The sequence below is a fragment of the Pristiophorus japonicus genome, chromosome 3 (assembly GCF_044704955.1).
Source record: "Pristiophorus japonicus isolate sPriJap1 chromosome 3, sPriJap1.hap1, whole genome shotgun sequence".
Lineage (NCBI taxonomy): Eukaryota > Metazoa > Chordata > Chondrichthyes > Pristiophoridae > Pristiophorus > Pristiophorus japonicus.
Genome location: NC_091979.1, coordinates 304,232,845 through 304,246,311, shown reverse-complemented (window position 1 = coordinate 304,246,311; position 13,467 = coordinate 304,232,845). Strand labels below are relative to the sequence as shown.

At 43.8% G+C, this 13,467-nt stretch overlaps 1 protein-coding gene across 3 annotated transcripts in view; it reads left to right on the top strand.

Moving 5' to 3' along the window:
- The window catches only part of arid5b (AT-rich interaction domain 5B), a 155,670-nt gene extending 142,478 nt beyond the window's left edge, over positions 1-13,192 (top strand). For all 3 annotated transcript variants that reach the window (XM_070876853.1, XM_070876852.1, XM_070876854.1), the window contains one exon: positions 8,905-13,192. In XM_070876853.1, coding sequence (XP_070732954.1) covers positions 8,905-11,103 — 2,199 coding nt within the window. In that variant the 3' untranslated portion in view covers positions 11,104-13,192. The remainder of the gene's footprint in view (positions 1-8,904) is intronic.
- The last annotated feature ends 275 nt before the right edge of the window (positions 13,193-13,467 follow it).

The window sequence follows — 13,467 nt, the reverse complement described above, 5'->3', positions numbered from 1 at the left end:
AATACGAAATAATTCCATGACGCCACCTACCCTACCACTATGTGATCTAGCGGTTGTCCCTACGTTGGAGCTGGGGTTAAATTCACTGTGAAATAATCGTAGTGCCCTGTACTGCATCAATACGAATAAAACTCATTGTTACACTACTTACCACGTGGAACGATTCCATGAATGTACAACACATACATTTAGCATGCCCAGATTTATGCAACGCACACATACATTACTGAGCAGTCTGGTCTTCCTCATGTTAAGCATTAGCTCCTGTTTAAACATAGCTGAACATTGTATCACTTTCAGTTAATTCATATCAGATCTGGAGAGAGTTGTTTTCCAGGCAGAAACAGAGGTGACTGTTTAACATTGCAGAATATACTTCAGTCTTCCGTAGTTTGCTCATCTGTCTGGTATTTTTCATGCAATTCCATAGGCTCCTGAGACTGAATAATACTCAAAAGGCAGAGTAATCAAAACTTGACCCTTTCATGCCATTTAAACTTGGCAGAAAAGAACAGGACCTGAAATAGGTGCAAATTTGAAAGCTGTAATAATATTTGTTACATTTCCATTGATTTATATTTTCCTTCAACACTTTTTAGGAGCTTATAAAAGAAAGTGATGCTTTAAAATAGATTTGCTGCTGTTTTAGAAATTCTTCGTTGCTTACAGTTGACAAGGATCCATATCTCCAATATAGTGGAGATTTGATAAGAGCAACTTGCTTGTGCCAAAGGGAGAAGTATCAAAGGTTTAATCCTGTCAGGTGGATAAACTACATTAAAAAATAAATCTTGTCCAAATCCTAGCTCTAGTTTTCCCTCAAATAGTGACTCGCTGAGTAAATCGATCTTCAATCCCTACAACCCTTTCCTTTCCAGTCCTCGCCCGCAAAGAAATCCTTTCACGGGAATTAAGCTGCTGTTAAAGAGATCATGCGGCAGTTTCAGCCTCGTACAGTTCTGCGGAAGATGAAGGCCTCGACACAGTCTGCTGGCACGGTCAGTTAGGGTGTGAGCACAGACGGATGGGATGGAGTTGTGTTCAAATCTCTCCTCGTCCGATCCCTGTAGCCTCCACCAGCCCCACAACTCTCCGAAAACTCTGCATTCCACCAATGCTGATGTCTTGTGCATCCCCAGATTTCCTCCAGCCCTCCATAGGCAGTCGTGCCTTCAAATCTCTAAGTCCTAAACTCTGGAATTCCCTTGCTAAAACTCTCCGACTCTCTCCTTCTTTAAGACGCTCCTTAAAACTAGCCTCTTTGACCAAGCCCTGTCCTAATGTCTCCTTATGTGTTAAATTTTGTCAGATTATGCTCCTGTGAAGCACTTTGGGACATTTTACTGCTTAAAGGTGCTATACAAATGCACGTTGTTGTTAAGTCTTTGTTGTTCTCTACCAGGAGCATTCAAGCTTCAGCCAAGCTTGTCTTGGGCAGACAGTGAGAGGAAAGTACTGCCGCCTTGAGCTCGCAACATTTGGGTGCTGAATGATAATTTGGTCCAAGGAAAAGAAAGAAAGACTTGCATTTATATAGCACCTTTCACGACCACCGGATGTCTCCAAGCGCTTTACAGCCGATGAAGTACTTTTGGAGTGTAGTTACTGTTGTAATGTGGGAACCGCAGCAGTCAAATTGCACACAGCAAGCTCCCACAAACAGCAATGTGATAATGACCAGACAATCTGTTTTTGTTATGTTGACTGAGGGATAAATATTGGCCGGGACACCGGGGATAACTTCCCTGCTCTTCTTCGAAATAGTGCCATGGGATTTTTTACATCCACCTGAGAGGGCAGACATCTTGGTTTAACATCTCATCTGAAAGACGGCACCTCCGACAGTGCAGCACTCCCACAGCACTGCACTGGGGTGTCAGCCCAGATTTATGTGCTCAAGTTGTTGGAGTGAGCCTCGAACCCACAACCTTCTGACTCAGAAGCGAGTGTGCTGCCCACTGAGCCATAGCTGACACTGGTAGGTTAAACAATGAGCAGGAAAACAGAACACAAATTGGATTTAAAAAGATATAGTTATACAGGTAAAATGGAGTTCAAATACATGTTAACGAAGCTATTAAGTGCATTTCTGGCTGAGGAGATTTATAGCTAAAAGGGCCGCCTTAACATGCCGCTTATCTTGACGGTTTACTCGGTAGAAAATGAAACCCTTAAACAAAGCTGCCATTTAGAGTGCACAAAGGCGCATTGCAACAGAATGACAACAAGCTCAAAAAGGCCTGTCAGTCAGCACTGGTGCAGGTAGCACGTTGAACTGGCCCTGGGTGTCAGAGTTCATTATCCCACATAATGCTATAAATAGGCAAAATTATGCTCACTAGTCACATTGCAGGAAATTTGAATCACAATCTCCACAGCGGCAGCACTGTGTGAAATGCTATATACATATCCAGTGACGCAACTTTAATTATAAGTCCACTGGATCAGCACCATCTGATAAACCATTCACAATATTTTTAATTTTGAGGCTATTGTGTAATTAAACAGCACCACCCCCCCCCCCCCCCCTCTCAAATTCTGCTAATTTTGAGTGTATATATTTTTTAATAGTTAAAAGTTACATTTTGCATTCGGGCCCAGGCTCGTGACACAGTGATTAAGAATGAACGAATTCTATATATGCCCTTGGAGTACAGTGTGAAGAAGTGGGAGGATTTACAGGCTGATAACAGCCTGTCAGAACAGGGCGCAATGTGAACGCTCCTTCCATGGCCATAATCATCGTCCTACCAGTCGATAGGGTGGTTAGTCCTATATGGTGGGAGAGTTTAACGAGCTCACAACTCGTACGATGAAGGGGAGGGGTTGAGCCACTCACACCCACTGGCCGCGAGCACCCCGCTGGATGTTGACCCAGAATTCGGAGCCATTTGGAGTGGGATTCGAACCCTGCACCTTCTGACTCGGTGGTGGGAATGCTGCAAAGGCTTGCTCAGAAAGATTGGCAAGAAGGCAGTAACGCAGCGAGAGGGGCTTTAGTTATGCACTAAATCACGAGGACGGAGGTAGCGTCGCAACCAGGCAGCTCACTCCCAGGGCAGCGTCTTATGTCTGCCCTCACCTTTTCTCCCCCCGTTGGTAAGTTTTCCGTCTCTAAATGTGTATCTGCTGTTATGACCACCAACTGTCATTGTGGTTTTTCTGTCTTGTGACGGAGGAGAAAAAGGATTTTACAGGAAAGGAAAATGTGGTTTTGCACTTGACCGAAAGAAACCGCTTTGCTAACACAAAAAACAATGCTATTTATTGGGATCCTCACTGCCATGAATGAGATACAGTAATAGGATATATCAGAATGGTAGCGTCGTTTTCAAGTATAATTCTATGAATATGTTCATTTAAATGCACAAGTGAATCCAGCTTTGTTGTACAACACTAACTTTGAACGTCATTTGCATCACAGTGGCAACCTCCTAACTTTGCTCTGACAGCCAGTCCTGTTCCTTTCCTGTTTAAAACACAACCTGAATCATTTCCTTTCTGTTTTCTATAACCATACTTCAAGCAATTAGGCACTGTGTTTTTGTTTACTTTTATATATTATATATAGCAACACTTTCCTGTGGTAAAGATTTAGTAAGTTTGAATAGAACATAAGAACTTAAGAAATAGGAACAGGAGTAGGCCATTTGGTCCCTCGAGCCTGCTCCGCCATTCAATAAGATCATGGCTGATCTGATCATGGACTCAGCTCCACTTCCCTGCTCGCTCCCCATAACCCTTTATTTCTTTATCACTCAAAAATCTGTCTATCTCCGCCTTAAATATATTCAATGATCCAGCCTCCACAGCTCTCTGGGGCAGAGAATTCCACAGATTTATAACTCTCTGAAAGAAGAAATTTCTCCTTATCTCAGTTTTAAATGGGCGGCCCCTTATTCTGAGACTATGCCCCCTAGTTTTAGTTTCCCCCAACAGTGGAAATATCCTCTCTGCATCCACGTAAGATCACCTCTCATTCTTCTGAACACCAATGAGTATAGACCCAACCTACTCAACCTATCTTCATAAGTCAACACCCTCATCTCCAGAATCAACCTAGTGAACCTTCTTTGAACAGCCTCCAATGTAAGTATATCCTTCCTTAAATACGGAGACCAAAACTGTACACAGTACTCCAGGTGTGGTCTCACCAATACTCTGTACAGTTGTAGCAGGACTTCACTGCTTTTTTACTCTATCCCCCTTGCAATAAAGGCCAACATTCCATTTGCCTTCCTGATCACTTGCTGTACCTGCATACTAGTTTTTTGTGTTTCATTCACAAGGACCCCCAGGTCCCTCTGTACAGCAGCACTTTGCAATATTTCTTCATTTAAATTATAATTGGCTTTTCTATTTTTTCTGCCAAAGTGGATTACCTCACATTTACATTGTTACTGATCAAAAATATTGTTACTGAACAGCTGGGAAATGAGTCAGGATTCTGAACGTCTTTGTGTGGGTTTTAATCCCTGGATCAGCGACCATTCTATTGCAGTATCTCAGACATGATACTAGAACTGAGAGCTCAGGAAAGACTGAAGAGACTGGGGCTCTTTCTCTGCAAAAGCAAAGGCTAAGAGTTGATTTGGATCATGAAAGGTTTCGATAGAGTAGACATAGAGAAAATGTATCCACTTGTGGGGAATCCAAAACTAGGGGTCATAAATATAAGATAGTCACAAATAAATCCAATACCCAGAGAGTGGCTTGAATGTGGAAATCGCTACCAGGAGGAGTACTGAAGGCGAACAGTATAGATGCATTTAAGGGGAAACGGGATAAATACATGAGGGAGAAAGGAGTAGAAGGATATGCTGATGGGTGAGATGAAGAGGGGTGGGAGGAGGCTTGTGTGGAACATAAACACCGGCATAAACCAGTTGGGCCGAATGGTCTGTTTCTCTGCTGTAAATTCAATATAATTTGTCACAGGGGAGAGTGAAATCAGGAACACTTTAATACTTGTGTTAATTTGAACATCTTCTGGTTAATGAGATTTTAGCTTCAGTGAGAGAAGCATATGTGTTTAGCCATCCATTACAGTGGACATTGGGTGTTGCGATTTCCCCAAATCTTCAGCTGGCGGGTATGGCTTGTCAACGGTAGCATGTGTTTGGAAAATTGTCTCATATTAGTTGAGGATAGTGGATGCCTGGAAGTGATTGGGTAAGGCATCCGAGTGGATTGGAAGCTGTCATAAACCATGGAAGCACACAGTTCAGGTGGCTTCAAACTGTTTGTTTTTCAGATTAGATATTAAACCGAGTCCCTATTTTTCATGCATGGTGCCTTTAAATTTGCTGAATGGCCGCTATCGCATGGCTGATCTCCTCCAGCCGCAACAGCATGTGACCGAAATGCACGGGACCTCCGGAGTGATTGCCGGCCACGAGCCCTGCACACCTTAGGGGCAACATCGGCAGTCTGTCCTCTCACGGCACTATTCGAAGAAGACATTTATCCCTCAATCAACATTAGTGAAAAACGATTATCCGGTCATTATGTCCCTGCGTACATCAGAATCCTACAAATAGCAAATTAGCTGCCGCATTTCCTGCATTGCAACAGTGACTGCACTTCAAAAGTATTTCATTGGGTGTAAAGCGCTTTGTGACATCCTGAGGTCATGAAAGACGCTATTTAAATGCAAGTCCTTTCTTTTATTTATCTAACTCCCTGTGATTGGAGAGGGGTTTTTGAGATCATTCCCGGTTATTTTTCTTGCTGCGGTTAAAAGTAAACCTCAAAATTTCACTGCTATGTTTGGGTGGGGGCTGATTATTTAGCTGTGAGCCTGGCTTTTGAGCAGCCAGTAGCTGTCTGTACCAACCCATTGGGGTATATTCCTCGGGGTGGGGATGTTAGGGGAGGTCTCCAGATCGGGCACTGTAACTTTGGTGAAAACATTGAGGTACAGATCAGCCACGATCCAATTGAATGGTGGAACAGGCTCGAGGGGCTGAATGGTCTACTCCTGTTACTATGGAAACTGCTGAGTCCACCTATCTTGCGCCGAAGTTACGCTGGCCGACCGGGAGAACCCTCTTGTGGAAACTCTCATCAATGATTTGACAATGATGTTTACACTGAGGGACTGAGGTCTGCGGAATCATTGACGGAAAATTTTAGCAAGAAACAGTTGTTTACCAGGAAATTATATAGCCAGTACATATCATGTTCTAGCAACTGCTTTGTTATAAAAAAAAATCACACAAAATGCCAAAGAAAGTAGGCTATTGTTGTCATGGTAACCTTTTATATTATAAATTCAACAATTATTTGCAGTGCAGTGCTCCATTTTGTTGAAAATCCAATTAGAGATAATGGATTATGAAGAAAATTGATGACTGGGGAAATAAAACATTTTAGTAAAATTTAAACAAGAAAAGTTTTGAGTTTTTCTTGATTGCGATCCAATGTTATTGTACAGAAATATCCGTGCTTTTTATTTTAGTCGCTGTGGTTTTTGTTCCACGGTTTCTCCAGACCACACACAACACATTGGCCTGTGCCAATACCATTCTGCACTGGCTATTAGCAAGTATGCCAGAAGCCAGGGCACAGACCTTTCCTTTTTCCTCTATCTCTTTCTCTCTCTCTTCCCTCCCACCCCCACCTCACCCACTCACCCATTTGAAGCCCTTGGCCTCTGTTCATAGCATCCCCACAGCAGCACGACTGAGATAGGGAACTCATCGAAAGGCAAATGGCATGTTGACCTTCATAGCGAGAGGATTTGAGTATAGGAGCAGGGAGGTCTTACTGCAGTTGTACAGGGCCTTGGTGAGGCCACACCTTGAATATTATGAACAGTTTTGGTCTCCTAATCTGAGGAAGGACATTCTTGCTGTTGAGGGAGTGCAGTGAAGGTTCACCAGACTGATTCCCGGGATGGAAGGACTGACATATGAAGAAAGACTGGATTGACTAGGCTTGTATTCACTGGAATTTAGAAGAATGAGAGGGGAATCTCATAGAAACATTTAAAATTCTGACGGGGTGGGGAGGTTAGATGCAGGAAGAATGTTCCTGATGTTGGGGAAGTCCAGAACCAGGGGTCACAGTCTAAGGATAAGGGGTAAGCCATTTAGGACCAAGATGAGGAGAAACTTCTTCACTCAGAGAATTGTGAACCTGTGGAATTCTCTACCACAGAAAGTTGTTGAGGCCAATTCATTAGATATATTCAAAAGGCAGTTAGATGTAACCCTTACGGCTAAAGGGATCAAGGTGTATGGAGAGAAAGCAGGAATGGGGTACTGAAGTTGCATGATCAGCCATGATCATATTGAATGGTTAAGGCTTGAAGGGCCGAATGGCCTACTCCTGCACCTATTTTCTATGTTTGTATGAAACGTGTCTCATCTCTCACCATTGGTTCTGAAACCAGTCACTTTGACTGTAACCCGGATTTTTCAAATATTGGAATTTTTAATGGTATTTTAAAAATGGCAGTGATAAATTAACTTGGGAGATTTTATGTTAAAATATGTTTCCACTTTAAAGTACCACAGTTCTACAGCTCTATTAAAGAGGAAAAGACAGCTTCTATCAGGCATAAAGAACGGATGCAGTCATTATCAAAATATAAACATGCAGTTTGAAGTTTAGTAATTAAGCTAGAGATTTAAAAGTGGGTTTCCATTATTTCGTAGTTTTTTTCCCCTGATTTAGCCTAAGATGATTATTTTTATCCCTCTCCCAGGAGATTGCATGACTGCGGGAGGGTGAGGGTGAGGGATGGGATGGGGCTGATAATGTGAGCCCAACAACCCTCTGTGAACTCTGCATTCCTCCGACTCTGGCCTCTTGTCTACCCCCACCATTGGCGACCGTGCCTTTAGCTGCCTCGGCCCTAAACTATGGAATTCCTTCTCTACCCCTCTATTTCCTCTTTGACCAAGCTTTTGATCACCTCCCCTAATATCTCCTTATGTGGCTTGGTGGCAGTTTTTGTCTGATAACGCTCTTGTGAAGTGGCTTGGGACGTTTTATGACATTAAAGGCACTATATAAATTCAAGTAATTGTTGTAAGCTGTACCATGCTGGGCAACAGTGTCTCACTGGGCCCATGCTCTATACCTGTGCTGGGCGGCCGTGTCTCACTGGGCCCATGCTCTATACCTGTGCTGGGCGGCAGTGTCTCACTGGGCCCATGCTCTATACCTGTGCTGGGCGGCAGTGTCTCACTGGGCCCATGCTCTATACCTGTGCTGGCCGGCAGTGTCTCACTGGGCCCATGCTCTATACCTGTGCTGGGCGGCAGTGTCTCACTGGGCCCATGCTCTATACCTGTGCTGGGCGGCAGTGTCTCACTGGGCCCATGCTCTATACCTGTGCTGGGCGGCAGTGTCTCACTGGGCCCATGCTCTATACCTGTGCTGGCCGGCAGTGTCTCACTGGGCCCATGCTCTATACCTGTGCTGGGCGGCAGTGTCTCACTGGGCCCATGCTCTATACCTGTGCTGGGAGGCAGTGTCTCACTGGGCCCATGCTCTATACCTGTGCTGGGCGGCAGTGTCTCACTGGGCCCATGCTCTATACCTGTGCTGGGCGGCAGTGTCTCACTGGGCCCATGCTCTATACCTGTGCTGGGCGGCAGTGTCTCACTGGGCCCATGCTCTATACCTGTGCTGGGCGGCAGTGTCTCACTGGGCCCATGCTCTATACCTGTGCTGGCCGGCAGTGTCTCACTGGGCCCATGCTCTATACCTGTGCTGGGCGGCAGTGTCTCACTGGGCCCATGCTCTATACCTGTGCTGGGCGGCAGTGTCTCACTGGGCCCATGCTCTATACCTGTACTGGGCGGCAGTGTCTCACTGGGCCCATGCTCTATACCTGTGCTGCTTTTACCTAAGTTTCATGTTAATAATTGTACTTTTTAAAAAATTAATTAGGCAATTGCAGCCACAGAGGGCAGCCAAGAGACTGACGAATTGGGAGGAGTCTTGGCCTCATCGCGGGAAGGGGCGGCGACACAGGATGAGAATGGAGCAGAGGAACAGCGCTGCTGTGACCTTGCCGAGGACTCGGACGGCAAAAAGGGCTGTCTCAACGACAAAGTCAGCAAAGCCGATGGTGAGCAATCGAAGGGAAAGGAAGCCGAGCCGCTGTATTTGCACCTGGGCCTCACGGCCCATTCGGAAGATGCGCCGACACCAAGCCCGGCGGATGGACAGCCTGAGGCAGAAAGCAAGGCCGCCTCAGCGTCCCGCCAGGATCTGGCGTTGCCACAACACCCGCGGGACGCGCTGGCCGACAATCTCCAGGAGAAGGTTGTCGCCGACGTAACCGCAGCCGGGAAACCTGCAGAGAGCGACACTCCCGGTCGGGGATCGAGTGCGGTGCCGCAAGGCGCTGCAAACGGCTCCGTTCAGGCCACTCGGTCGCTGACGGAGGAGGAGGCTGAGAATGGGCTCGGGAGCAACCGGCCACACAGTGAGCAGAGACAGCCGCTCGGGCAGGCAGCGAGGACCAACCTGAACCCCTCGCCCAGCCCTCACAAAGAGAAAGAGGAGCTGTTTGTTGCACCAAAAAATGAAGCTTGCCACAGCTACATGCCTTTGGTGTACACCAGGGGACACCCTGGCATCATGTCACCACTCGCCAAGAAGAAGTTTTTATCACAGGTCAGTGGCACTCTGCCCAACAACTACCCAATTGGAGCCCCGCCACCGTTAATTAGCAGTAAAAAATCTGGTGACAGTGGAGAGGACATGGTTACGACTGAGAGTAATTTTTTACAAGGCTCCACGTCAGACCAGTTGGCCATTAATAGACCTTCCGTGATTCAACATGCACATAGTTTTCAGAAAAGAAATACTGACGACCGAGGGGAACCATTTAAGCACGATGGTTTGAATAAATTATCAGATTCTGAGGCTGCTTATCTTTCCAAGCATCACCTCAGTTGCTCAGACTCATTCAAAAGCAGTGCTCCTTACCCTTTCACCTCTGACCTTCTAGACAATGAAAATAAAAGTTCTGAAAAGAAAGGTTGCCAACCATCACAAGTGTCGAGTTTTCTCGCAGACTTCTATTCCTCGCCCCACCTGCACAATCTTTACAGACATACAGAGCATCACCTTAATAATGATCAAACATCAAAGTACCTGAGCAGTATCACAAAGGATAAAAGTTCTTTATATGCGCAACATAAAAACCAGGACACAGTCTATTTAAATTATCTTTCAACACTGCACCAACCGGAAAAGAAATGTGCAGTGAAATCTCCCACAGAGGAGCAGCCCACTGACTTGAGTCTTCCAAAGTTGAAGAAAACGCTACCCAAGAACTTGGCAAACAGTGCCCTTCACTTATCATCGCCTCTCGATATCAAGAGCACGACAGCAAATACGCCGTCGGCTCATAGCGACTGCAACCCCAAAGCTTGCCGTGTCCCTCCAATGCCAATCCCAACCATCACCAAGAGCGTTGAAGCCATTCTGCCACCACCGGCAAAGCTGGAGGAAGTGGTCAGGCCCACAATGAGTTCCAAAGGTGGCCCGCAGGTCGTCGGGACCACCAAGCCAGTCAAGAGGAACCGCGAGGGCGGAGACAGTGGTCGCAGTGAGAACCCAGAGAAAAAACTACGGGCCGTGTCTCCCATACTGTTCTCAAAGGACATGGCGATGAAAGAAAAATTGTCTGACTTGGAAGGTGAAAGCAGCAAAACTTTTCCCCCTGGGATCTTCTTGGAGGGCCATAAGTTCCAGCTGCCGACTCCGATTTTCCCAGGTGTGTATCCTGGAGCCTTTGTATCTCAGGTCCAAGATATGTGTGACGGCCTGGGCTCGCGGTTTCCGGTTGATTACGCCCATCCCTTACAATACTTGAAGAACCAGGCTGTGCTGTCTCCGCTCATGCAACCACTAGCCATCCATTCTTTCATGATACCGGCGATGCAGAGACAGATCCTTGCTTCGACTGGTGCCTCCCCACAACTGTATGGACATCTGTCCGCGGCTGCTACCCCAGTCGCGGCTTCTTACGGGGATATTTTGCACCACAGCCTTTATCCTCTAGCTGCTCTGAACCCACAGGTTGCCTACTCCACCTCATCGATCTCGTCTCTACATCCCAGCACAAAACTATAAACATTTCATTTTGTGAAAATCGTTGGGAGATGTAGCGCAACAGTCTGACATTCCACATTACATCGTAAGACTTCAAGCGATTGCAAGCTACCAGCAACTGGGTTATGTACCTCTTGTATTCACTTTAGGTGTTCTTATCATCTACAGATCGTAAGATTTGTCTATGTTTTTTTTAGTACATTGAATGCGTAATAATGATTTTTTTTTTGTACATAGAAATGTTTTTTGTCTGCAACCTAACACTATCATGCTTGCAATATCAACACATTCAATAGCTGTAAATATTCACTACAAGCATTGACATCTTAATTAATTTATGCAATTTTAGTCATGTTTTACTTGCAGCATCTGTTTTGTTATGCGTTTCTCCCAGTGTCAGATGATGGATATGTTCTTGCTCCAGAACAGGATAGATATAATAACTACAGGAAGCTCTCTGCAGCTGTAAATGTCTGTTTGGATTCTTTTGAATCCTTTCTGTAGAACCCATATGTGGTGTTTAATTTCTGCACTATGTAATAGTGCACCACTGTTTTTTTCCCACTGTTTTTTTTTGGATATAATTGCCATTCTTGCAGTTGTTAGGAGCTTGACTTTCACCTCGATAAAAGCAGAACCGTTTACAAAGAATACAGTAACTGTAACTCGAGAAACACTTGCCTCAGCTTTAATATTGTTCCAAAATAAATGTAAATATTCAAATTACATTTTCATACTTTCAATGCCATACCTGGCACTGTTTCAAATCCACTGCTGTTAAACGGCTACCAATCACGAGATAAAGATTTGTATATAAGGTACGCTAGCTGTAGTTTGCAATTGCTACATTGCAGGAAAAAAGAGACGATAATTTTATATATAGATCCTGCCTGCATTGCATTTAAGGTCACAAAAATATAGCTGCAAGGGTTCTTTCTGTGGTTCCACATAATGTTTTGTCAATCAAATATTTGAACCGTAAAAATCTCTAATGTAAACAAGGCAGATTTTGAAAAGAAGCAAAGCTGAACAATAAAATGGAAAAAACAAGATTTCAGTTTGGCATCCGCTAGCATTCTGTTGGTTTTATAATAAAGCCCCTTCAGTCTATTCCCGTTGTCTCTGCAGCTGTTGGTGAAGCTTTAATAAGATTTGTGTTGAAATGCAATTCTGGCTCTTTGTTCAACTCCTGGGCTTGGCTCTCAATCTGTGGCAGCCTTTTGTTTCTCATTTAGAGCTTGGAGAATTTCACTTTACGTTTAAAAGTGCCCTCATGCTAAGCAAATTAAACATAGGCAAATACTTTCAAAGAAAGTCTTTCTTAAACTTATTAGAACATTTGCTTCTAGAGAACTGACATTTGGTTACAATAATTTCTTTTCAGTTCCACACTAAACATGTTTAACTGATGCCTCAGTATTGCATGTGGCTTTCTGGCAACTCCACTGCTACTTCAAGAACTAGCTGTGCCTTTTCATTTCAACAACACATTAAAACTTCAGTACTTAACCGCACATGTTTGTCAATGGTATACCGTGCTCACATCTGGTCTAGCTTTGCAAAGAGCATTATGATAATAAGTATTGTGAAATCAGGATATATTATTTTTGTTGGTTTCCATGCTCTTAATGATCATAATGGGCACTTAAGAGATTGTTTGTTTGATTGTGGCTATATTAGTTACAGAGAATGTTGTTCTCAAATGGTTGTTTTATTCACCGAGACACATTGCTTAAATATTTTCAGTCTGTATCTTATCAGCAAGATGTTTATACTGACATGTTCTTATTATAAAACTTGTATTTTGTAAATAACAAACACATTTCTTTTTGCATTTTTGTTTTGGTTCTATAGCACATTTTCATGTATGGTGATTTGTACATAGTTAAAAGTGAAGACTAGTAACATTAAGATGAGTCCTGATAGTTTAAGGTTATTGAGTAACCTTGCATTAGGTTCAAACTTTAAATCTAATGTTGCTGAGCCAAATGTAAACACTAAAAGTTTTGTTTTTGTATGTTCTCAAAGTGTACTTCTTGGCAAATGCTTTTGATACTTTGTGCCAATAGTTTATCAATCACATAGCTGGCAAAATATTTTGTACTTTCTGATCCACTGTTATATTTAATAAAAGTTTTACTACTTAACAGATGTGTGATTTTCTTTACTTTATATTACTCATTTTATTTTAAAGGTTAGGAGATTTCTCAAAGTTTAATCATGAAATGAGCTCACTATTTTAAATAAAAGCCCAACCACCTACTCCCAATAGTGGAATTACTGTTATGCAAATGATGTACAGGTGGGATATGGAGAGGTACAAGCTGAAGTGATATCTTAAAATGAATGTCTGAAATTAAAGTTCAGACATGTTATCTTAACTTA